At 41.7% G+C, this 27358-nt stretch overlaps 1 protein-coding gene across 1 annotated transcript in view; it reads left to right on the top strand.

Annotated features, from left to right (window-relative positions):
• LOC137328836 (thrombospondin type-1 domain-containing protein 4-like) overlaps positions 1-27358 on the top strand; it is a 345688-nt gene that overhangs the window by 296016 nt on the left and 22314 nt on the right. Inside the window, exons 9-12 of the mRNA XM_067994368.1 lie at positions 4542-4647; positions 6234-6467; positions 23621-23750; positions 25197-25401. Coding sequence (XP_067850469.1) covers positions 4542-4647; positions 6234-6467; positions 23621-23750; positions 25197-25401 — 675 coding nt within the window. The remainder of the gene's footprint in view (positions 1-4541; positions 4648-6233; positions 6468-23620; positions 23751-25196; positions 25402-27358) is intronic.

Here is a 27358-nt window from a genome sequence, read left to right as displayed (position 1 = left end):
TCTTGTGTTCTGGCCGTTTGTGTATTCGGTGGTCCTGTGGGTAACATCACTCTGTCTGAACACTTTGATTGCCTTGACAACGGGCAGTTGGAAAGATTATCTGTAATCACCAGGTATTGTTCTCTGACTATAAATGCGGTAACCTCCCATGGAATCCCACACTTGCTCACCTGACGAAGGAGAAAGCCTCCGAAAGCTTGTGATTTTCAAATAAAACAGTTGGACTATAACCTGGTGTTGTAAGATTCCTTACAAATATAATGCCAGTGATTGGAGGGAATGTTAATATAATGCCAGTGATTGGAGTGTAAATTAACATAATGTCAGTGATTGGAGAGAATATTAATATCCTGTCAGTGATTGGAGAGAATGTTAATACATTGTCAGTGATTGGAGAGAATGTTAATATATTGTCAGTGATTGGAGAGAATGTTAATATAATGTCAGTGATTGGACAGAATGTTAATATATTGTCAGTGATTGGAGAGAATGTTAATATAATGTCAGTGATTGGAGAGAATGTTAATATACTGTCAGTGATTGGACAGAATGTTAATATAATGCCAGTGATTGGAGAGAATGTTAATATAATACCAGTGATTGGAGAGAATGTTAATATATTGTCAGTGATTGGAGAGAATGTTAATATACTGTCAGTGATTGGACAGAATGTTAATATAATGTCAGTGATTGGAGAGAATGTTAATATACTGTCAGTGATTGGACAGAATGTTAATATATTGTCAGTGATTGGAGAGAATGTTAATATACTGTCAGTGATTGGACAGAATGTTAATATAATGTCAGTGATTGGAGAGAATGTTAATATACTGTCAGTGATTGGACAGAATGTTAATATAATGTCAGTGATTGGAGAGAATGTTAATATAATGCCAGTGATTGGAGAGAATGTTAATATATTGTCAGTGATTGGAGAGAATGTTAATATAATGTCAGTGATTGGAGAGAATGTTAATATATTGTCAGTGATTGGAGAGAATGTTAATATAATGTCAGTGATTGGAGAGAATGTTAATATATTGTCAGTGATTGGAGAGAATGTTAATATAATGTCAGTGATTGGAGAGAATGTTAATATAATGTCAGTGATTGGAGAGAATGTTAATATATTGTCAGTGATTGGAGAGAATGTTAATATATTGTCAGTGATTGGAGAGAATGTTAATATAATGTCAGTGATTGGAGAGAATGTTAATATAATGTCAGTGATTGGAGAGAATGTTAATATATTGTCAGTGATTGGAGAGAATGTTAATATAATGCCAGTGATTGGAGAGAATGTTAATATAATGCCAGTGATTGGAGAGAATGTTAATATATTGTCAGTGATTGGAGAGAATGTTAATATAATGTCAGTGATTGGAGAGAATGTTAATATACTGTCAGTGATTGGAGAGAATGTTAATATAATGTCAGTGATTGGAGAGAATGTTAATATACTGTCAGTGATTGGAGAGAATGTTAATATAATGTCAGTGATTGGAGAGAATGTTAATATAATGCCAGTGATTGGAGAGAATGTTAATATAATGTCAGTGATTGGAGAGAATGTTAATATATTGTCAGTGATTGGAGAGAATGTTAATATATTGTCAGTGATTGGAGAGAATGTTAATATACTGTCAGTGATTGGAGAGAATGTTAATATATTGTCAGTGATTGGAGAGAATGTTAATATAATGTCAGTGATTGGAGAGAATGTTAATATAATGCCAGTGATTGGAGAGAATGTTAATATACTGTCAGTGATTGGAGAGAATGTTAATATAATGCCAGTGATTGGAGAGAATGTTAATATACTGTCAGTGATTGGAGAGAATGTTAATATAATGCCAGTGATTGGAGAGAATGTTAATATAATGCCAGTGATTGGAGAGAATGTTAATATAATGTCAGTGATTGGACAGAATGTTAATACAATGTCAGTGATTGGAGAGAATGTTAATATAATGTCAGTGATTGGAGAGAATGTTAATATAATGTCAGTGATTGGACAGAATGTTAATACAATGTCAGTGATTGGAGAGAATGTTAATATACTGTCAGTGATTGGAGAGAATGTTAATATAATGTCAGTGATTGGAGAGAATGTTAATATATTGTCAGTGATTGGAGAGAATGTTAATATAATGTCAGTGATTGGAGAGAATGTTAATAGAATGTCAGTGATTGGAGAGAATGTTAATATAATGTCAGTGATTGGAGAGAATGTTAATATACTGTCAGTGATTGGAGAGAATGTTAATATATTGTCAGTGATTGGAGAGAATGTTAATATAATGTCAGTGATTGGAGAGAATGTTAATATAATGTCAGTGATTGGAGAGAATGTTAATATATTGTCAGTGATTGGAGAGAATGTTAATACAATGTCAGTGATTGGAGAGAATGTTAATATAATGTCAGTGATTGGAGAGAATGTTAATATAATGTCAGTGATTGGACAGAATGTTAATACAATGTCAGTGATTGGAGAGAATGTTAATATAATGTCAGTGATTGGAGAGAATGTTAATACAATGTCAGTGATTGGAGAGAATGTTAATATAATGTCAGTGATTGGAGAGAATGTTAATATATTGTCAGTGATTGGAGAGAATGTTAATATAATGTCAGTGATTGGAGAGAATGTTAATATAATGTCAGTGATTGGACAGAATGTTAATACAATGTCAGTGATTGGAGAGAATGTTAATATAATGTCAGTGATTGGAGAGAATGTTAATATATTGTCAGTGATTGGAGAGAATGTTAATATAATGTCAGTGATTGGAGAGAATGTTAATATAATGTCAGTGATTGGAGAGAATGTTAATATATTGTCAGTGATTGGAGAGAATGTTAATATAATGTCAGTGATTGGAGAGAATGTTAATATAATGTCAGTGATTGGAGAGAATGTTAATACAATGTCAGTGATTGGAGAGAATGTTAATATACTGTCAGTGATTGGAGAGAATGTTAATATAATGTCAGTGATTGGAGAGAATGTTAATATACTGTCAGTGATTGGACAGAATGTTAATATAATGTCAGTGATTGGACAGAATGTTCATAGAATGTCAGTGATTGGAGAGAATGTTAATATAATGTCAGTGATTGGAGAGAATGTTAATATAATGTCAGTGATTGGAGAGAATGTTAATATAATGTCAGTGATTGGACAGAATGTTAATACAATGTCAGTGATTGGAGAGAATGTTAATATAATGTCAGTGATTGGAGAGAATGTTAATACAATGTCAGTGATTGGAGAGAATGTTAATATAATGTCAGTGATTGGAGAGAATGTTAATACAATGTCAGTGATTGGAGAGAATGTTAATATAATGTCAGTGATTGGAGAGAATGTTAATATATTGTCAGTGATTGGAGAGAATGTTAATATAATGTCAGTGATTGGAGAGAATGTTAATATAATGTCAGTGATTGGACAGAATGTTAATACAATGTCAGTGATTGGAGAGAATGTTAATATAATGTCAGTGATTGGAGAGAATGTTAATATATTGTCAGTGATTGGAGAGAATGTTAATATAATGTCAGTGATTGGAGAGAATGTTAATATAATGTCAGTGATTGGAGAGAATGTTAATATATTGTCAGTGATTGGAGAGAATGTTAATATAATGTCAGTGATTGGAGAGAATGTTAATATAATGTCAGTGATTGGAGAGAATGTTAATACAATGTCAGTGATTGGAGAGAATGTTAATATACTGTCAGTGATTGGAGAGAATGTTAATATAATGTCAGTGATTGGAGAGAATGTTAATATACTGTCAGTGATTGGACAGAATGTTAATATAATGTCAGTGATTGGACAGAATGTTCATAGAATGTCAGTGATTGGAGAGAATGTTAATATAATGTCAGTGATTGGACAGAATGTTAATATAATGTCAGTGATTGGAGAGAATGTTAATATAATGTCAGTGATTGGAGAGAATGTTAATATAATGTCAGTGATTGGAGAGAATGTTAATATAATGCCAGTGATTGGAGAGAATGTTAATATATTGTCAGTGATTGGAGACAAATGTAATATAATGCCGGTGATTATTAGTTCAATTTTTCAGCTTTTGTTTAAGTTCTATATGACATAGGATCTCGGTTTGAAAGATTTCAACAGTTTCTGTGCTGAGGTCTCAATTATGAACTGTGGAAGTGGAGTCAGTAAAACCTGACGGAGCAAATCCCCATCAGCACACGCCAAGGAAGTTAGATGTGCAGTTATTTGTTAAGAGTGGGCTGATGAAGCATGTAAGGGAACTCTTTTCAGACTGGAGGCAGTGGAAAAATGCTTGTATGTTTTAGAAAATCAAGCAGCGAGTATAAAAATATCTGAAAGGTTCACGTGTGATCCATAAAATAAACTAAATTTGGATTTGAAAAATTCAATCAGAATATGGCCTCTTCACATTTTATGAGTTAATTTTTTAATTTTACTAACTTTTGTGCTCTATCAAAAGCTTTTTTTATATAGATGCACAGTTTTATTATCCTTACCTTTTTTCCAGGTGATATATCAACAAGCAAACCCCAAGGTGCAGTTTGAATATGTTTTGCCGACTGACAATGTCGTCAGCAGCCATTCACTACCACATACGGCTGGTCAACATTTAGGTAAAAGTCTTTTGTCCTTCCTTCCAAGACCTCCTTGCTTTTAGAATATTTCATTATAGTGCCATTAGTGTGAAAATATAGAACTGGTGATGCCCATAATTGCTCAGTGGATAAAAAGGAATATTAAAAAATACAGAAGAGAACGTTACAGCCATCAGACCACTGTCAAAGTCTGTAAAAAAAATCTTTCACTTCACTTCATATACCATACACCGCTCTACCTCATATACCATACACAGCTCTACCTCATATACCATACACAGCTCTACCTCATATACCATACACAGCTCTACCTCATATACCATACACAGCTCTACCTCATATACCATACACCGCTCTACCTCATATACCATACACAGCTCTACCTCATATACCATACACAGCTCTACCTCACATACCATACACCACTCTACCTCATATACCATACACAGCTCTACCTCATATACCATACACCGCTCTACCTCATATACCATACACAGCTCTACCTCATATACCATTCACAGCTCTACCTCATATACCATACACAGCTCTACCTCACATACCATACACCACTCTACCTCATATACCATACACAGCTCTACCTCATATACCATACACCGCTCTACCTCATATACCATTCACCGCTCTACCTCATATACCATACACCGTCCTACCTCATATACCATACACCGCTCTACCTCATATAACATACACCACTCTACCTCATATAACATACACCGCGCTACCTCATATACCGTACACCGCTCTACCTCATATACCATTCACCGCTCTACCTCATATACCATACACCGCTCTACCTCATATACCATACACCGTCCTACCTCATATACCATACACCGCTCTACCTCATATAACATACACCACTCTACCTCATATAACATACACCGTCCTACGTCATATACCGTACACCGCTCTACCTCATATACCATTCACCGCTCTACCTCATATACCATACACCGCTCTACCTCATATACCATACACCGCGCTACCTCATATACCGTACACCGTGCTACCTCATATACCATTCACCGCTCTACCTCATATGCCATACACAGCTCTACCTCATATACCATTCACCGCTCTACCTCATATACCATACACCGCTCTACCTCATATACCATACACCACTCTACCTCATATAACATACACCACTCTACCTCATATACCATACACCGCTCTACCTCATATACCGTACATCGCGCTGCCTCACATACCATATACCGCTCTACCTCATATACCATACACAGCTCTACCTCATATACCATACACCGCTGTACCTCAAATACCATATACAGCTCTACCTCAAAGGTGCAGTGGAAAGCTTAAGTTTATCTCAGAGTCGCCCTTTGGTTACCTTATTTGTAATTTTTGCCACAATCAAAGCCATCACTCCATGGGCCGGCATTTTCTCGGAAATTCTCCCATTCTGCCACCATAACATCACCTGAAGTATGGTGGAAATCCGAGTTATGTGCACACTTCGGCTTTTCCCTCCTGCTTTTAATAACACTCTCACGTAGACGCCCCACTTTAGATTTTGGTTTGGTTTCATAATGTAAACTTTGAAACCTTTCTGCTTGTTCCAGGAGAGGCTTTTAATGGTCAGTTATCGTACAGTGTTGATGGTGAAGTGTATGTTCTCCATGAAAGAGAGGTGGGAAACTTTGTAAGTGGAGTCCATGCAAATCAGCTGCAGTCCAGAGATTACCCTAAAAGTCCTGAAGAAGGGCTAAGCTCCTGGGGAGAGGGGCCAAGAAAAAAGAGGGAGTTCAATTGGAAACAAGTTGGAAGCAGTGAATGCACCGTCACGTGCGGAACAGGTAAGACCTCGTAAATTTATTTAACCATTAAGCCTAACCCCTGATGAGAAAAACAAAACGTTCATTAAGAATGGGTTTGCAAACGTACTGATCCAGTCGTAACCATATTACATCCTAATGGAACCTGCCTTTTTGCCTGTCTTTTAAATAGAAACACGGAAAACTACAAGACTGGAAAATTCGCTGCAATCCATCTGACCAGTCCCAAACCTTTCAAATCGCTCACTCCCTGAAATATTAATTGAATTCTTCCTTAAATTTTGTACATTATTTGCCTCAGTGGGCAATCCATTCCTCGCAATCATGGCCCTCTGCGTAAAGTAGTAAATCTAAACTGTCTGTGGCCTTCCCTCTGCTAAGCATAGAGCCCATGTTCTAGAGTTTGTGGCTATCTTGAAAATTTATTGGGGTTCAGTTTAGCTATTCCCTTAAAGATTTTGAATAGTACCATAGAGGTTTACAGCACAGAAGGATGCCATTCGTCCATCCAAGCCGAATGGCATCCTTCTGTGCTGTAAACCTCTATGGTACTATTCAAAATCTTTAAGGGAATAGCTAAACTGAACCCCAATAAATTTTCAAGATAGCCACAAACTCTAGAACATGGGCTCTATGCTTAGCTAGAGTAATTCAAAACTAATTTCACTGCCCTGCACTCTCCCATAACCGTGTATGTCTTTCTGCTTCAAATATTTATCTACTCTTCCCATAAGAGTTGCAGTGATCTCTGCCTCAGCTACTCCCTGTTGGCAAAGTATTCTACATTCTAACCTCTCTCCTCACTCTCCTAGTGACCATTTTAAATTGATGATCCTTTGTCACTGACTCCCACAACCAGAGGAGATATGAGAGAAGCACCATAATTAGGAGGAGAAGGGGGAGAGGAGGAGGAAGAGAAGCAGGGATGAAGGAAAAAAGAGGATGGAGAGGCTTCACATGGTCTCGCTTTTTATATATGGGCCCTATTCATGGGGTTTGACATGTGCATCCAATCCCCAGCTCCAAAAGGTCGCTCATACCTGCTACAGGGGTCCAATGAGGATCGCCAGCCACTGACAGCACGAACTCTATAAATCAGCCCCTACTGGTACGGTCAACGTCTAAAGTAGGGGCTGAAACTCACGCAACAGAATTTAAAATGTGGGAAAGGGAAAGTTAGTGAAAGCTGACTTAGCCAAAGACTGGGGTGAAAGAGGGGACATTTCACATTCATTTTGTGTAAATCTGAGACACTAAGAAGGAAGTGAATCCTAGGAAATTGCTGTACACAACTAGAGGAAAAGGAAGAGATTAATACACAGAGCACACTGAGGAGTGAGTTTAATACAGACTAACTCAGGAAAGCCAGTTTTCTAACAATGGGCAATTTCAATTACACTGAATTCAAGTCAAATACCAATAGGTTAATATGAAAACTTGGACTTAAATAGCCAAATTAGAAATTTGAAATAATCATAAAGGAAACCAAAGTTACCCCCGGTACATTGCGAGCATAACTGCTGGGATTTTGGACTACCAATGCCATTGGCCCTCCTTTTAATATATGTTAATGAGCTCTATGGGGACTTCGTGGGCAGATCAGAGGGAGGTCTAAACAAGCAATGGAAACTGAGATGCATTGACTCTGCAAGGAGAAATCTGTTAGAAATTATTACCATTACCATTCCACCTACAAACCCTGTTGGCCTGTATGCAGTACTGTTAATCGTTTAGGTAGAAAAAAAGGAAAGAAAGAATTTGCATTTATATTTTGCCTCATCACATCTCTCAGAAACATGCTTCACATACAACAACAACAATTTGCATTAATATAGCACCTTTAACATAGTGAAACGTCTCAAGGCACTTCACAGGAACTTAATCAGACAAAAAATTGACACTAAGCCACATAAAGAGATATTAGAACAGGTGGTAGGTTTTAAGGAGTGTCTTACAGAAGGGTAGAGAGGTGGAGAGGTTCAGGGAGGGAATTCTAGAGCTTAAGGCCTAGGCAGCTGAAGCCACAGCCGCCAATGGTGGAGCAATTAATATCAGGGATGCGCAAGAGGCCAGAATTGAAGGAACGCAGAGATCTCACAGGGTTGTAGGGCTGTAGGAGGTTACAGAGATAGGGAGGGGTGAGGTCATTGAGGGATTTGAAAATAAGTGAATTACTTTAAGTTATTGCTGTTATGTACCATTGAAATTTCTAGGTTTGCAGCACAGAATGCCATTAGGCCCAAAACCAAGCTCAAGTCGAATTTTGAAAGCAAATAAAGCCTTTTTGAGGGAAACAGATGGGGGTGAGGAGAGGAGTGACAGAGGGAGATGAGAGTGTCTTTCACGGTGCAGACTGATTTACAATCACAGATTTGTCAGGAGATGAAAAAGTCAACTTTGACATTAACAAAAAGCAGAAAAAAGGTAAGGATGAGAATGCAAACTTCTGCTACTAGGTAAATGAAGAAAGTCCAGTTAGAGCAATTGTATCAATACACCTAATACATCTTCATGTACAATTTAATCACTTCAGTCTACAAATGTATTGTTAGGAATGTTGCTGTTTTAAATTAAATTGGGCTTAATGAGTAAACAGTCGATGAAGGAATCTGCTATTCGTGGACTTATGTTAATTACAAACCTTGCCCATAATTTTCTGCCCAGTCAAATGAATGGATAATCCCAGATGGCAAGTGCAGAAGTACAAAATCCTGGCCCTTGTGTTTAGTGGAGCTGTTGGAATGCCATTCATTTTAAAACCAAATATTGACCTGTTAAAATGGTGCCGGGCATGAATACATCAGGAACGCAGCATGAATCCCTGGACCACCATTTTAACCACCCGTTCACCCCATCCGTGCCTGGTGGGCTGGCATTAAAATCAGGCCTAAAGAGGAAATTGTACATACGAGGGGAGAGTGGGAGTAAATCACAGATACAGGAAGCGGGAGAACCACAGATACAGAGAGAAAGAGTGAAGATCACAAATGCACATAGAGAAAGAGAAAAACCACAGGGAGAAGAGAGAGAAAAAGAGAAAAGCACAAACAAAGAAAAAGAAAATTGCAGATATACAGAAAGAGAAAACAACAGATAGAGAGAGAAAGAAAAAACTATAGAAAGAGAAAAAGAGAGAAATAGAGAGAAGGAGAAAGGGCAGCCACGGATAGCAAGAGAGGGAAAGAGAAAACTGCAGATAAAGAGAAAGGGAAAACCACAAGTGGAGAGACAGAAAGAGAAAACTTCAGATACACGGAAAGAAAAACAGAAGGCAGAGGACAAGAAACAAATAGAAAACTGCAGATATAAGACGGCCCAGAAGCATACAGGGATAGAGTGTGAAAACTACAGACGGACACTGGGGATAGAGGGAGGGTATTTGTGGTCAAAGTTGCATGCCAAATCATCAAGCAATGAATAAAGACAGGCTAGCAAAATCTGAAAAAAAAAGAATTTTGCTCTAGAACGTCGGGATTTTGGACCAACAGTATTGGGTATACCCAGCCCAGGAATAAGTGAAGACATCAGTTGTTGATTACCCTCCTTTGCACTGTGCCTTGACTTTTGCAATCTTTCTCTGCACCAAACTACGAAAGTATTTTAAACTACAGGTACAGAACTTGAGTAATTAAAGCAGCGTTTTCCATCTGGGAAACAGTGGCATCCTGTAAATCTATCAGTATTAAAAATGGTGATTTAAATGCTTATATTTATAGCCAAGCATTTTAGAATGGAGAGTAAACACTAGTTAACACTGGGCCTGGACTTGTTTTAAAAGTTTTCATATGATATTGCAACGGCCATATATTTCTGAGAGGAGAGTTGGAATTGATTTCTTCCAATTTTCATCACTCAAATTATGTTACCTGCAAATGATGCAATCATATTTTCTCAAGAATGAACTGTGGTATTTATTTACAAAATAGCACAAATATATTGCCTAACAACACGTTAGCACTGATGGTGCCATCTTAATGAAAATACATTGCATGTTTCTGATGTAAACTCATCAGTGAAAGCAACTAACCTTTTTTTAGAAGCTTTGTTCCTAAAAAAAAAAGTGAACATCCTTTATTTAGAAGAGATAAAAGAACATTAACTGAACTAATGGATTCTACAGAGAAAAGGTATTCTCATGTTCTTTTTTATAAAGGATTGGATAATTGAGCCCTTTAGTCAGTCTGGTGTGCTGTTCATTTAAACCCCATCTTGGTAAGCTTTGATATCACCTCTTCATTTAATATGATTCTGAAAAAAGACACCTAAAGACAGGCTAATCTCATTTGCTAAGTGACACAGGAATTGATCTCCTAGACTAGTTTCGATCACCTAAGGGGGTCGGAGAGGAATTTTCAGGATTTCTTTTTTCCCTAATTGGCCTGGGTTTTCATCTGATTTTTCACCTCTCCCAGGAGATTACATGGCTTTTAGGTGGGGTGAGGAGTGTATGTATTGTGATGCACAAGAATCTTGTGTCGATCTGACTTTGGAAAAGACAAAAAACTGCTTTATTTAGTTTATTAATGTTTTGGGTGAGGTTGCATATTACCTTCTAATGGTGCAAAAATCAAGACCCAATTACAATCATAACAACCACTTTCATTTAAATATTTTGAATATATATAATTATTGGCTTCAAATGCTGAATCACAATGCATTTCAAAATGCTGGAAAATGCATCAAAAAAGTTCCCCCAGGCTCCCTAGGAAATAAATTTTGGACCATCAGTGTTCACTTGACCCTTTAAAATGTCCTAAATCCACAACTAAAACAATTGCACTGCTGTGTACTTCAGTTGTTTTCCTACTAGTTGATCTCCTGTAATATAAGTTATATAAGGTATTGGTGAGACCGCACCTGGAATACTGCATACAGTTTTGGTGTCCTTACTTAAGAAAAGACATACTTGCTCTCGAGGCAGTACAAAGAAGGTTCACTCGGTTAATCCCGGGGATGAGGGGGCGGACATATGAGGAGAGGTTGAGTAGATTGGGACTCTACTCATTGGAGTTCAGAAGAATGAGAGGCGATCTTATTGAAACATATAAGATTGTGAAGGGGCTTGATCGGGTGGATGCGGTGAGGATGTTCCCAAGGATGGATGAAACTAGAACTAGGGGGCATAATCTTAGAATAAGGGGCTGCTTCTTCAAAACTGAGATGAGGGGAAACTTCTTCACTCAGAGGGTGGTAGGTCTGTGGAATTTGCTGCCCCAGGAAGCTGTGGAAGTTACATCATTGAATAAATTTAAAACAGAAATCGACAGTTTCCTAGAAGTAAAGGGAATTAGGGGTTACGGGGAGCGGGCAGGAAATTGGACATGAGTTTAGATTTGAGGTTAGGATCAGATCAGCCATGATCTTATTGAATGGCGGAGCAGGCTCGAGGGGCCGATTGGCCTACTCCTGCTCCTATTTCTTATGTTCTTATGTTCTTATTAACATTGCACATGGTAAGTCGGAGAACACGGTCACGCTCTTGCCCGTCTCTGCTGTCTTCGTGTTACTGATTCTATGGAAGGGGATTTTACTCCGCGATCCTGCCCCAGTTTCATGAATCATTAACCTAGAAAGGGGGAACTGAAGCAAGGGAAAATTGCTGTTCCAAACTTACTGTCATCCAAGAGTAAGGTTAGAAGTGTTGGCAGTGTCCTGAAGCTGTGAGGCTGTCTGAATAGTGCTGTAGTAAGTATAGGTATCAGGATTTGCAAATTCTTAACCATATGAAACTCTTTCTAATGGCTGAAGCGTGCATCTGCAGATGTGACTGCATGACAGGTAGCTTTATAATCAGAAAATCCTATTAAGACACCCAGCACCTAGAGGCACTACAAAATGGTGATGGCAAAGTTAGGAGTATGTGACCCTTAACTCCCTTCATGTTCTATATGCCAGGTTGTTGTAAATTGAAGAAACATATACACAAGAGCAGAAATGGGGTTAATCTTAGAGAGTGGTGAGAATGTGGAACTTGTTACTACTTGGAGTGGTTGAGACGAATAGCATAGATGCACTTAAGGAGAAGTTAGATAAGTACATGAGGGAGAAAGGAATAGAAGGATATGTTTGTATGGTGAGATGAAGTAAATAGACTGGGAGGAGGCTTGTGTGGAGCATAAACACCAGCATAGACCAGCATTAGGCATAATGGCCTGTTTTTATGCTGTAAATTCCATGTACTGTATATAATCTGTAGCACATCCTGGGAGTTAGGATTTCAAATGTAAGTTGCAGCTAGAATGTAGCCCCCACTGAGTATTGTTATGCACAAGAACCAATGAGTGAACTGTAAGGCTGTGTAAGAGCTTAGCATGGGTGAGTGATTCATGTGAGACAGGTTGACGGGCAACATTTTGTGGCATGCAAACTTGGTCATTCTAAGTGATATGTTTTAGCGTTGGGAAGTCTTACGATGCCACACTCCTTAAAGTGTGCTGTCTTCTCCAGCATCTGTTCCCAGATACTGCAGGTTATATACACAGTATTGAGTGTGGTTACCTCCAGGTGTGGTGCACTGACATCCTCCAGGGAGGGTGGAATAGGCAACACACTTGACACCCATCTAATGCAGCAGCACTTCCATTTTGATCACCATCACATTGGGACCCCTTTACTTGCTAATAGACTCTGATCCGTGCTTCCATGTTGGATTTATTGCACTTTGGTTTTATTTAACCTTTTCTTTCCTCCCCTCCCTTAGGGCTGCTTACTTATAAGATTTTCACATCCCAAGATTAGATGAGCTTCCTGTGCATTGCATAATCCTCACAGGGAGCTTGAGATAATTATTTAAATGAGTTAACCTTGTAAATGAACCAGAAGGCTGCTTCATGAGATTTCATGATGGTGTCAGCCATGGCTTAGTGGTAGCACACTCGCCTCCGAGTGAGAACGTCATGGTCATTTACCTCAGTGATGTTTGTGAGACCTTGCTGTGCGCAAATTGGCTGCCGTGGTTTCCAATATTATAACTGTGACTACGCTTCAAAAGTAATTCATTGGCTGTGAAGTGCTTTGGGATGCCCTGAGATCGTGAAAGATGCTATATAAATGCAAATTCTTTCTTTCCTTCCTTCCTTCTTTTCTTTCTTTCCTTCCTTTTTTTTTTCTTTCTGAATTGGGCAAGTGGTGTGTTCACCGCACAGAGGTTTGGTTAGTTCAGGAGTCTGCATTGAGAATCTAGCCTAATATTTTAATTCTAAGTCTTACCAATGGGTACTGCAGGGTTAAATTAGCCTGTTTTGACTTATTAACAAATAGCTTTGAGGTGAATCCTAGTAGACAGTTAGGTTTTTGGATAACATCCTCACCTTGATACTTCAGTATATGGTCAATAATTGTACTGAAATTGTCTTCCTGTCTGCATTTGCTAATCAAAACCAAACTAAAATCCCTTCCCTGTGTACATATGTTTCAGATTTCCTCCACCGTTGTATAGTTTATCCTCATTGAATCCTTCCTACATTCCTTGGCCCATCCAGTTAATTTGTCCCGATCCCTTTGTCTATCAGTCTCGATCAGTCTCCCTTACACAAGTCACCCATACACATAGCTAGCTGTCATCAGCAGATTTTACAATATTACAAGATGAACCCCTGCCATATTCTTTATGACTAATGTGAACAGTAAGGGATCCAGAACAGCTCCCTTCAGAATTCTGGACACCACTCTTTTTGAACCTTTTCTCATTTATCATTTCCTGCTTTCTATACCCTAACCAGCTTTTAATACAGCTGGCTAACTTGTCATTAATTCCATTACTTTATTTTCTTGAAAAGCAAATAACTTCTGAAAATCAAAGTAACTTATTTCCATCGCATGTAAGGGGTGATTCGATGACCTGGTGCAGCCAGCAGGGAGTGTACCTCAGGAAATCAACAGGTGCCAAGTCCATGATTTTATGGCCTTTCATTTTAATGGATGTAAAATCACAGATTGCATGTCCAGGATTTGCCAAGATCACAGATCATTATGGATGAGGAAGGCCATTTGGCCCATCTATAATCATCTATCCGGAGCAATACTAACATCCCCGCATTGCAACATCCAATCATTTCTTAAATAATTCCGGAGTTTTGCCTTCGCTACTCCACACATTAATCACTCTTTGGAGGTAATTTTGACTGTGCACAATAGTGTAAAACGGGTAATAGTAAATAAGCAGCCCATTTTACATCTCTCCCGGGTTTTCTTTTCCATTAAAGTCAATGGAAATTAAAATCGGGAGAGATGTAAAACAGGCTGCCGATTCACTATCACCCATTTTACACGATCACACAAAGTCAAAATTACCTCTTTTGTGTGAAGAAAATTTCCTGATATCAGACCTTTTACTAGTTTGAACCAGTGTCCCCTAGTTCTACTCCCAATGTTTAATTTAAAGTAATGTTCTGGGTTAATTTTTTCAGTACCCTTTACTGTATACCTCTATAAAATCACCTCTCAGGCAGCCATTTTCTAGGCTGAAAAACCCAAGTTTCTCCAGTCTTTCCTCATAAATCAGACCTCTGACACTAGAGAACAGCCTCCCGTCTCTTCTCTGAACTGCCTGCAGTGATTCAATGTTTTTCCGTTTCTTGGTGACCAGAACTGGGTGCAATATTCAAAGCGCAGTTTGAACAGAGTGCTATAAAGCTTGATCACTGCCTCCTCTGATTTATATTCTGCTGCTTTGGCTATGTAGTTAACATCCAATTGGCTTTGTTATTTGCTGCTGATTGGTTGGATATATTTAGTTTTGAGTCTACTACAGTTGCCAGGTCACTTTCAACACTACTCATGGAGTATGTGCGTCATCTAGTTTCTCGACCTATGTGTAGCACTTTATGTTTGTCTGCAATAAACTTCTTCTACCATTGTTCTACGCACTGACATTTCTTGTCTAACTCATTCCATGATGGAGCCTCTACTGACCGCTTCCATGGCAGCTCACACTGCTGCCATGGAAGCTCAGATGGCTGTTTTGACAGCTCACTTTGCTGCCATGCAATCTCAGAAGCCTGCGATCATGGCTCTGGGGGCCAATGTCAACAGAGGCCTCCAAAGCATCATAGTAGTCCTGCACTCTTTTCTCGCACAGAGCCGTAGGAATGCTGAGTCACCAGCCCAGGAGCGTGTCCTTGGCTCCATGGGAGAGGTACCTGTCTGTCCTCTTTCAGGGTGACAGCAAGGCTGTTCCCCCACCAGCAACTCCACCAGTACCCTTGTTAGTGCCACATGGCCAGCCTGCTCCGGCCCATGCCAATATGCTCAGAGCTGCTCGAGATCATCCTTCACAGCCATTGGAAGTGTCCTCAATGGAAGCTCAGCAGCCTTCCACCTCCCAAGTTGTAGCCACTGGGGAAACACCATAGATGCACTAGTATAGAGAAAGAACATGCTTATTTAGGTGAAGTGATGATCTGGTCTCTGAGAACTCTGTCATGGAGGGGCACTGGTGGCCGCTGCCTTTCCTCCTCCTCCTCCTCCTCCTCACTGCCCAGGTGTTGGTAAAGGCTCAACACTCATGCTGGCGAAGTTGTGCAGCATGCTACAGATGACCACAAATCTGGATACCCGCTCAGGGATGTACTGCAAAACTCCTCCTGAACGGTCCAGGCAGTGAAAGCATTTCTTGAGTACTCTGATTGTTTGCTCGATGATGTTTCTTATAGCAGCATGGCCCTCGTTGTAGGCCAGCTCTGCAGCTGCGCATGAGTTCCTACCAAGAGTCATGAGCCATGTCCGGGGGGGATGACCCTTGTCATCCAATAGCCAGCCTGTAACTTGGCGACTGGTTGGAATAAAGGTGCACAGAGGACTGGCGCAGGATGAAAGACTCATGATTGCTGCCAGGGTAGCGGGCACAGACCTGCATGATGCGCTGCCTGCGGTTGCAAACCAGCAGTACGTTGAGGGAGTGGAACCCCTTTCAATTGTTAAAGATGCCAGGCTGGTGTTAGGGAGCACGCAAGACAATGTGTGTGCAAACAATGGCACATTACACCTTGGGAAAGCCCGCCATGCTGATGAAACCTAGTGCTATCTCCCATATCAGGAACTTAGTAAACCGGATAACGCTGGAAAAACTAGCGCTGCTCTGCTGAATTTCTAGGTCCCTGTATTTAGAAAGCTCCTGAAAATATTAATCAAAGTTGTCCATCCTTAAGTCTCCACTCTGATCAGGATTAAAATGACAATTACTAGATAAATTGTTGAGGTACAGAAGGATAGCCAACATTGTTAAGACATTGGCCCTACAGTTACACCTAGGGACACATTGATCAGGAATTCCTCTCACTATTTTAATGATGATGTTAACCCATTTATTTTAAACCAGTTAAAACAACAGAGAGAAAAATTCCAGATGAATGCATTCAGGGTTTGAATACCTTATATTCTGTGGTGTAATTTTTTTTTTTTTTTTATTCGTTCACGGGATGTGGGCGTCGCTGGCAAGGCCGGCATTTATTGCCCATCCCTAATTGCCCTCGAGAAGGTGGTGGTGAGCCGCCTTCTTGAACCGCTGCAGTCCGTGTGGTGATGGTTCTCCCACAGTGCTGTTAGGACGGGAGTTCCAGGATTTTGACCCAGTGACAATGAAGGAACGGCGATATATTTCCAAGTCGGGATGGTGTGTGACTTGGAGGGGAGCGTGCAAGTGGTGTTGTTCCTATGCGCCTGCTGCCCTTGTCCTTCTAGGTGGCAGAGGTCGCGGGTTTGGGAGGTGCTGTCGAAGAAGCCTTGGCGAGTTGCTGCAGTGCATCCTGTGGATGGTGCACACTGCAGCCACAGTGCGCCGATGGTGAAGGGAGTGAATGTTTAGGGTGGTGGATGGGGTGCCAATCAAGCGGGCTGCTTTATCTTGGATGGTGTCGAGCTTCTTGAGTGTTGTTGGAGCTGCACTCATCCAGGCAAGTGGAGAGTATTCCATCACACTCCTGACTTGTGCCTTGTAGATGGTGGAAAGGCTTTGGGGAGTCAGGAGGTGAGTCACTCGCCGCAGAATACCCAGCCTCTGACCTGCTCTCGTAGCCACAGTATTTATATGGCTGGTCCAGTTAAGTTTCTGGTCAATGGTGACCCCCAGGATGTTGATGGTGGGGGATTCGGCGATGGTAATGCCGTTGAATGTCAAGGGGAGGTGGTTAGACTCTCTCTCTTGTTGGAGATGGTCATTGCCTGGCACTTATCTGGCGCGAATGTTACTTGCCACTTATCAGCCCAAGCCTGGATGTTGTCCAGGTCTTGCTGCATGCAGGCTCGGACTGCTTCATTATCTGAGGTGTTGCGAATGGAACTGAACACTGTGCAGTCATCAGCGAACATCCCCATTTCTGACCTTATGATGGAGGGAAGGTCATTGATGAAGCAGCTGAAGATGGTTGGGCCTCGGACACTGCCCTGAGGAACTCCTGCAGCAATGCCCTGGGGCTGAGATGATTGGCCTCCAACAACCACTACCATCTTCCTTTGTGCTAGGTATGACTCCAGCCACTGGAGAGTTTTCCCCCTGATTCCCATTGACTTCAATTTTACTAGGGCTCCTTGGTGCCACACTCGGTCAAATGCTGCCTTGATGTCAAGGGCAGTCACTCTCACCTCACCTCTGGAATTCAGCTCTTTTGTCCATGTTTGGACCAAGGCTGTAATGAGGTCTGGAGCCGAGTGGTCCTGGCAGAACCCAAACTGAGCATCGGTCAGCAGGTTATTGGTGAGTAAGTGCCGCTTGATAGCACTGTCAACGACACCTTCCAACACTTTGCTGATGATTGAGAGTAGACTGATGGGGCGGTAATTGGCCGGATTGGATTTGTCCTGCTTTTTGTGGACAGGACATACCTGGGCAATTTTCCACATTGTCGGGTGGATGCCAGTGTTGTAGCTGTACTGGAACAGCTTGGCTGGAGGCGCAGCTAGTTCTGGATCACAAGTCTTCAGCACTACAGCTGGGATGTTGTCAGGGCCCATAGCCTTTGCTGTATCCAGTGCACTCAGCCATTTCTTGATATCACGTGGAGTGAATCGAATTGGCCGAAGACTGGCTTCTGTTATGGTGGGGATATCGGGAGGAGGCTGAGATGGATTATCCACTCGGCACTTCTGGCTGAAGATGGTTGCAAACGCTTCAGCCTTGTCTTTTGCACTCACGTGCTGGACTCCGCCATCATTGAGAATGGGGATATTTGCAGAGCCTCCTCCTCCCGTTAGTTGTTTAATTGTCCACCACCATTCACAACTGGATGTGGCAGGACTGCAGAGCTTTGATCTGATCCGTTGGTTGTGGAATCGCTTAGCTCTGTCTATAGCATGTTGCTTCCGCTGTTTAGCATGCATGTAGTCCTGAGTTGTAGCTTCACCAGGTTGGCACCTCATTTTTAGGTACGCCTGGTGCTGCTCCTGGCATGCTCTTCTACACTCCTCATTGAACCAGGGTTGATCCCCTGGCTTGTTGGTAATGGTAGAGTTAGGAATATGCCGGGCCATGAGGTTACAGATTGTGCTGGAATACAATTCTGCTGCTGCTGATGGCCCACAGCGCCTCATGGATGCCCAGTTTTGAGCTGCTAGATCTGTTCTGAATCTATCCCATTTAGCACGGTGGTAGTGCCACACGACACGTTGGATGGTGTCCTCAGTGCGAAGACGGGATTTCATCTCCACGAGGAATGTGCGGTGGTCACTCCTACCAATACTGTCATGGACAGATGCATTTGCGACAGGTAGATTGGTGAGGACGAGGTCAAGTAAGTTTTTCCCTCGTGTTGGTTCGCTCACCACCTGCCGCAGGCCCAGTCTAGCAGCTATGTCCTTCAGGACTCGGCCAGCTCGGTCAGTAGCGGTGCTACCGAGCCACTCTTGGTGATGGACATTGAAGTCCCCCACCCAGAGTACATTTTGTGCCCTTGCTACCCTCAGTGCTTCCTCCAAGTGGTGCTCAACATGGAGGAGGACTGATTCATCAGCTGAGGGAGGACGATAGGTGGTAATCAGCAGGAGGTTTCCTTGCCCATGTTTGACCTGATGCCATGAGATTTCATGGGGTCCAGAGTCAATGTTGAGGACTCCCAGGGCCACTCCCTCCTGACTGTATATCACTGTACCGCCACCTCTGGTGGGTCTGTCCTGCCGGTGGGACAGGACATACCCAGGGATGGTGATGGAAGAGTCTGGGACGTTGGCTGAAAGATATGATTCTGTGAGTATGGCTATGTCAGGCTGTTGCTTGACTCGTCTGTGGGACAGCTCTCCCAATTTTGGCACAAGTCCCCAGATGTTAGTAAGGAGGACCTTGCAGGGTCGACTGGGCTTGGTGTTTTGCCGTTGTCGTGTCCGGTGCCTAGTGGTCCGATGCCGGGTGGTCCGTCCGGTTTTATTCTTATGACTTTTCGTAGCGAGATTTTACAACTGAGTGGCTTGCTCGGCCATTTCAGAGGGCAATTAAGAATCAACCACATTGCTGTGGGTCTGGAGTCACATGTCGGCCAGACCGGGTAAAGGCAGCAGGCTTCCTTCCCTAAAGGACATTAGTGAACCAGATGGGTTTTTACGACAATCCGGTAGTTTCATGGCCATCATTACTGATACTAGTATTTTAATTCCAGATTTTTATTTAATTAATTGAATTTAATTAATTAATTGAATTTAAATTCGCCAGCTGCCGTGGCGGGATTTGAACTCATGACTCTGGATTTTCGTCCAGGCCTCTGGATTACTAGCCCAGTAACATAACCACTATGCTACCGTACCCAGTATAATAGTCAATGGGGGTAATTTTCACCTTCACCGCCTCGGCAGTAATCTGGTGGAGTGGATCACCCGCCCATTGTAGAACCCACTCAGTTTTCGTCCGAATGATTTCAATGGACGACCTGCGCTGCCAGATTACCACCAGATGGTAAGGGTGAAAATTACCCTTGATGTCTTTCTGCATTGTTTGAGTGCAGGGATACCCTAGTGTGGAACTGTTACTATCTATTGCTGAGCAAGTCCCATCTTGAGTGCCCAAATGCAAGAAATAGCTCAGGCATCTCCAGCTAGCCACATCAGAGACAGTGTATTGAAAGATAACTCTGAGCACTTATTAAAAATAGCTTTTGTAGGCAGGCTGCAGGGTCAGAAGTTTATGGATGAAATTGCCAAGCTAATCAAGTACCATCGCAGGAAAAGCTCCTTGTAATAAAGGACAGGTTGTATGGAACGTTTTTATAAATAGGATCAATGGGCAGTCTATAATAAGAGATATAATTTTACATTTTCAGATGGCTGTCTTTCAGACCGTGCATCCTTCACATTCTCTGGAACAATGCACCTGGTCACACGTTGCCAGAAAACCAGCCAGTGGTTTTTAATAACTGGAGATTTCTCTACTTGCCATGTATTCTAATAAACTGTTCCAAAATGCCTGACAGATAGGTGACCTACAAAAGAATAATAGGACTGTTTGTGCTTGGTCCTTGATGCACAGTACTTTTCACAGCATGTTATTCGTGTTATGACTTTCTGAAATGTGAAAGGAACACTTAAAGGGTAGACACTGCGATGTGCAGAATGGGTTAACCCAGCGATTTCATCCGATAATACTGACCAAAGTGATAAAAGTAGCGGGTAAAAAATGTCATCCCTAGTGTGAAACATGCACACACGCTGGATATAATATGGTCTGTCTTTCGGATGAGACATTAAACCGAGGCCCTTTCAGGTGGACGTAAAGGATAACATGGCACTTTTCGAAGAAGTGTAGGGGAGTTCTCCCTGGTGTCCTGGCCAACATTTATCCCTCAACTGACACCATTAAAACAGATTATTTGGTCATTTAACTCATTGCTGTTTGTGGGACCTTGCTGTGCGCAATTTGGCTGCTGCATTACATGTTTCCCTACATTACAACAGTGATGGCACTTCAAAAGTACTTCATGGGCTATAAAGTGGCTTGGGATCTCCTGAGGTCATGAAAGGCATTAGATAATTGCAAATTTTTCTTTCTGCCAGCACTGCTCCTTACGTGCTGCGTGCACTTGCATACAGGAGAGTTGAAGTCACCCAATCACACAGAATTGGTTCATGTCGATATTTATCTGCCGCTCCTGGCATGCAGAGGGGGGGGAAAAGGACTGGAATTTTGGGAACCAGTAGCCAGTGAAGGGCCACTATCTCTCTAGGAGCACCAGGGGAGCAAAGAAGAAGGGGAGGGATGTGACAATGGGGAGGATGGAGACTTGGGAGTTAAATGGGCCAGCAAGCCAAAAAACTTTTAATTTTGAAATAAGGCCTCCTCTTCACTACCCGTTCCACATGATCACGTTAGGAGAAGCCCTCTAATTTAAAATATCTTTAAGGGTCACACTGAAACTTATACACAGGCTCCCAGCACCCTGTCATTACATTACAGTGGCACTGGACTTTGTTACTGTTGTTTAAATTTGTCCATATAGGGCAAGGGGTGAATTTATTTAACATGAATTTAAACTGTGGAGACTAACACAGCTGGATTGCCATCACTCTGCAGGATCGGACCAAGTACATTTCAAATTGGGTTTTTTTCTCAGCTCTCAACTTCCCTCCAGAGGAACAGAATCTCATCGGATGGCGAATATTTTGTACTAGGCTTTTCAAGGACTTAAAATTGTTGACAACTTTGAGTTTCTCTCATACTGAGAGGTTTCTGTAAAATGAAGTTGTTAAAAAATCCCCCTTATACAGCCTCTATTATCTAGACATGTAATAACTGGCTCGGATACCAACTAAAATCCCTTGAGCTTACATCAGTACAACCCTTGTCATTTTACATTTGTCAATAACTAGTTTTAAACTGCATAACTGAATTTCACTGAATATATATGCATACAGTACCCCAACATAAAAGGCAAGTTGCAATTCTGATATGTATCCATTAATATAATTATCTATTAATATTTTTATCTAGTGAACATAGCAAACACCAACTGCTGTGTAGCACCAAGCTACCTGTGTTGTGGATAACTTGTACATTCTGACTATTTATGAAAACTACCACCTACTCTAACTATAAACATGAATGGCACACTCAAAGCTGGTTCACTGTATTCAGCCTGATGCAATATTTCACATGAAATTTATCTTAAATTCTACGAGCCATGTTTTCTTTTTTAACCTGAATTGAATAAAACCGGGCGAATATTCTGCGGAACAATTAACAAGGCAGTGGTCCCTACACTACATCAATGTATACTTGTCCCCAGTGTACATCAGTGTGCACTAGCCCTGGTGTACATTGACGAACAGTGTCCCTGGTTGAGTAAAATCAAGATCTTTCATTTATACGTGTCCAATACAACTCACCAATTTTGGAAATAGGGCAATTGACCCAGCCGTGATAAAAAAAAAGACAAAACCATTGTCATCCTTTTTCATTAGGAATACTTTGAGTGGCGGTGAGGATCTAGAACAATCCAGAGAAAACCACCACTACATGTCAAGTGCTCTGAGAATTGCTGCTGCATCGACGCATCATACTAATCACATCGAGCGTTGCTCAATGCAGTATAACTCACCCTGCATACTCCCCCATAATAAACCCATTACATACGGCAGTTTAGAGGCTTGTCTGTATTTGAAGCCGGTGAATTAAGGAGCACATGTTAGATGCAAAGTACATGACAGATCGCTCACATGACAACCTCATTACCTGTTTCCAGTGATCAGATTGGATCCCATTTTAAATGAGCTGTCCCATATCTTTACACATAAGGCCTCATTTCACAAGTCCACATTGTCAGCATGGAGCCTTGCCACAGCATATCAGAAATTTGGGCATGAAGTGCTCATGATTTTCCGACCATTAAAATTGATCATCAGAAAATCATGGGCAGTGCGCTCGAATTCCCAATCGGAACATAGGAACAGCAGTAGGCTATTCAGCCCCTCGAGCCTGTTCCGCCATTCAATTAGATCATGGTTGATCTGTGTCTTAACTCCATCTACCCGCCTTGGTTCCATAACCCTTAATACCCTTGCCTAGCAAAAATTACCCCTATGAAATGTAACGGTATTGGAAGGCCTGTCACAATGCTGGTACATTACCTCCGGTGTACCTGCCCTGAAGCAGAGAACTTCTGTTGAACATTTAATCAGCTGAATTGTATTCATCAGTAAACTAGTTGAACAGAGGTAGGGAATGCTCCTGCTAATAACAAATGTCTTTTCTTGACTTTTAGGGAGCCGTGTTCTTATTTTTAAGTGTGTTAACAGGAATACTCATGAAGAAGTATCTGAAAACCTGTGTGAAATTGCAATGAGGCCAACGCCAGAGGAAGAAGCTTGCAACATCCAGCCGTGTCCAGCCTAGTATGTTCACTGAGACTTTCTTTTTTATATAAATGATCCTGTCGAAAAAAAAATACCTATTTTACATTTATCTGGCGTTGGTCTGAAAGGACAAATGCCGTGCCATTACACGCAGAACAGAGCTTAGTGTTTAAATGGAACGTTCCATAAACCTGGAACAGCCGGACAGCAGCCTCTGCAGTAATAGACGCAATTTGGATACAATCCAACCAGGGGCCAACAGAAACAGAAACTTAATGAAAGCCCCATGAAACTATAAAATTGCAATGTAATAACAACTAACCACTGGAGATTGAGCAGATTTAATAAAAATGGAAACCTCCGGGAGCAATGTTTTCTGGTTAAACATGTAACGAAAGTTCTTCAGTGGCGGCATTATTAAATGACAGAAGTCATGAAGTGTACCATTTTGTTTCGTTCTGATATTTTTGGGGTGATTTTTTTCCTGCTTGTCAAGGTGAGGATTGGCAGGTGTTGTGGGGCGGGGGGAGATAGGATGGAACTTTTTCTACTTTTGTCACTCCCAGGACAGGCAGAGTTAAGGCCCTCTGTCATTTGATGTAGTAAAATGCCTAACCCGAGCCACTGACTTGCCGATTGTAAAGTTTCCATTTCCCACACCGGCTGTAATCTGAAATGAAAATGTTTTTATGTAACATCATCAAGGCAACATTTTGGAGAAACTTTCTAAAGTGAGAACCTTTTCCTCCAGTAATTTTTATTATTTAATGAAAATCAGGAATAAAACAACCCCATCAATCCAAAAACCCATTAGCACTTTAAAAAATAAATTTGAATGACCTGTGCATTGTTTGTATCACTCAACAGGTCTCGCTGAAAAAGCACCAGGAGTGAAAAAAGCTCCTTCCTCCACATTGAGAATTGTACATTGTGTGACGTTTCTAAACACTCTGGGGGTGAATTCCCACGGGCTTTTCCCCATCGTTTGCAGTAATCTCAGCAGAAGAGCTGCAGAAACCCCGGAAAAATGGCATGAACAATGGACGAGTGGGAGAACCCCCGTGGAAATCCCCCCATCTCCAGTGTAGCAGCTTGAAAATAACACCGACATGTGGGAGCCAAATCTGCTCACGTCGAGTGACGTTTTTTTTTAAATCAGGGCCCTTCGGTTTTAGATGCCATTTCTCTGAAGTTTCTACTCATGGCACATTCACTGTTTTTCAATGATTTAATCGCCATTCTCTTCCAGATGTTTTTTTGGACATGGTACTTTACAGATGTCACTGACAATTGTGTGCTGGGACTATTGCCATAGATCCATTCTCACAGTGATGTGCATATGTACTAGAATCATTTCTTTCCCTCTTTACATTTCTTTAGTTGTTGCTGTAACTGAATCATTGATGATAATTACAATGATATTTCTTCCCAGTAGTTTCTGATTGTGAGGGCTCGCAATAACACGTATTATTGCTTTTATCATAGCTGGGATGTGGGTGAATGGTCAGAATGCAGTAAAACGTGTGGTCCTGGGGTGCAACATCGGCAGGTTCTTTGCAGACAAGTCTATGCCAATCGAACAACCACTGTTCAACCTGAACGATGCCGGCACCTGGAGAAACCTGAAACAACTGCCACCTGCCAGCTGAAAATCTGCAGCGAATGGCAAATCAGGACAGAGTGGACTGAGGTAAACAAAGGGCATGGAAGGCATGACTAAAGCAGCTGGTATAAATAGTGGGCACACTAGCTTTAGCATCAGCACCATATCTATCTGAACCTCGACCTCATTAGTCAGTCCCAGCCCAGGTTTGTCAGGAGCCCAGGGCAAAAGATTCACCTCCACATGCAGAATTACATTTACTCTGAGGGAAAAGTAAAACATTATGCATGAGTTCAAATCAAACAGGCGCACTGGGACCCCCACCTTCCGCGATCACCACCACCCCCTCCCAATCCCGCAACTTACCTTGCCAGTGGCTGCTCTGGGACTGATTTTGAGGCCTCAATCTGGCGAGCTGCCTGTTGGGCGCTCCGCAGCTCGCCTGCTAAATTTAAATCAGGCCAGGGTCTCAAAATCGCGAGTTCCCCTTCGCCGCCAGAATGGGTGGCCAACCAAAAGTTAAAATAGACCCCATTGGGAGAGCAAACAAAGAAATGGGAGTGTACATTCAGACACTGAAAGACACTGAAGGATGTGGATGAGCAGAGACCTAGGGATTCAAATACATAATTCACTACAAGTGTAAGTGCAAGACCCTTATTAACATATTTAAATGATGCCTGCATTTGTTTCAGGCGACGCCAGGGACGCCTGTCAAGCGCCCGAACCAATGTGGCGTCGGGCGCACGTCCAGCGCGGTTTCTGCACGGGACATTGCGCTGCAGAATTCAACTTAATGGCACCCGCTTTTGGACCCAGAAAACGTGCAAAATGTACAACAATTTCTACCCCATAGTCTCATCTAGCTGTGGAAATCTGTGAAGCAACTGGATGGTCATGAATTAATACATTTCTTTGGGCATTTTCAGTGCGACAGCTCTAACTGGAGAGGAGTGATCTTAACCAACGGGTGGCCAACTGCCCGATCCCTCCAGCAGTAGGCCTGGGTCAATTTAAGAGCAGGGCATCATTAACGTGCCCCCGGCGAGCTGTACACCCCAAATGGTTGTCCCACAGCAGCTCACCAGCTGCATGCCAGTGCAATAACTGGTAGCCCAGAGGCCAACCCAGCCGGCAAGTAGTTAGGACCGGGGGGGGGGGGGGGGAGGAGAGGCGATCACGCAGCGGGGCAGCGGGTCACATTATTCTTCTGGAGCCTGAAGGAGCATTCCTGGTCCCCCTGGCCCCACAAAAATAATTTTAGACTTACCTTTTTGGGGCCCCTTCCTCATGACCGCCAGGTTTTACTGAGTAGAGTGTTCACAGGCACGATTCACCCAGTAAGCCCTCAAAACTGCATCAGGATCCTATGTACATCATAAAACCCCTATTTTCATAGGTTAATGAGGCTCCCACCTGATTCAGGTGGCCGCCTGGACTGCCCAGTATTTTAGAGGGTGATTAAAGCTGACTATATCATCAGGTATCAAAAGCAAAATACTGTGGATGCTGGAAATCTGAAATAAAAACAGAAAATGCTGGAAATACTCAGCAAGTCAGGCAGCATCTGTGGAGAAAGAAACAGAGTTAACGTTTCAGTTCGATGACCTTTCGTCAGAATGCAAAGTTCTGCACTGAGTATTTCTGTTTTTATATCATTAGGTTTGATGTGTGAATAACACCCACTATCATTAGGTACAGTATTTGACAGGATAATTAACACTGACTGTAGCATTAGGTACAGTATTTTATTGGGTGATTAACACTGACTGTATCATTAGGTACAATATTTGACAGGATAATTAACACTGACTATCATTAGGTACAGTATTTTATGGGGTGATTAACACTGACTCGGTACAGTATTTGACAGGAAGATTGGCACTGACAATGAGACTGAAAATCCTCCTCCCTGCTGGTATTTTCCATTATTATATAATTAGTTACATGACAGGTTGCTCAGGAGATTCTTCTGCATTTTTAAAAAATTTGTTCATGTGTTTGCACTGAGTGAACCCAACATTATGTTTGAGGGCATTATATG

This window comes from Heptranchias perlo, chromosome 1, assembly GCF_035084215.1.
Source record: "Heptranchias perlo isolate sHepPer1 chromosome 1, sHepPer1.hap1, whole genome shotgun sequence".
Lineage (NCBI taxonomy): Eukaryota > Metazoa > Chordata > Chondrichthyes > Hexanchiformes > Hexanchidae > Heptranchias > Heptranchias perlo.
This window is presented reverse-complemented; position numbering and strand designations above follow the sequence as displayed.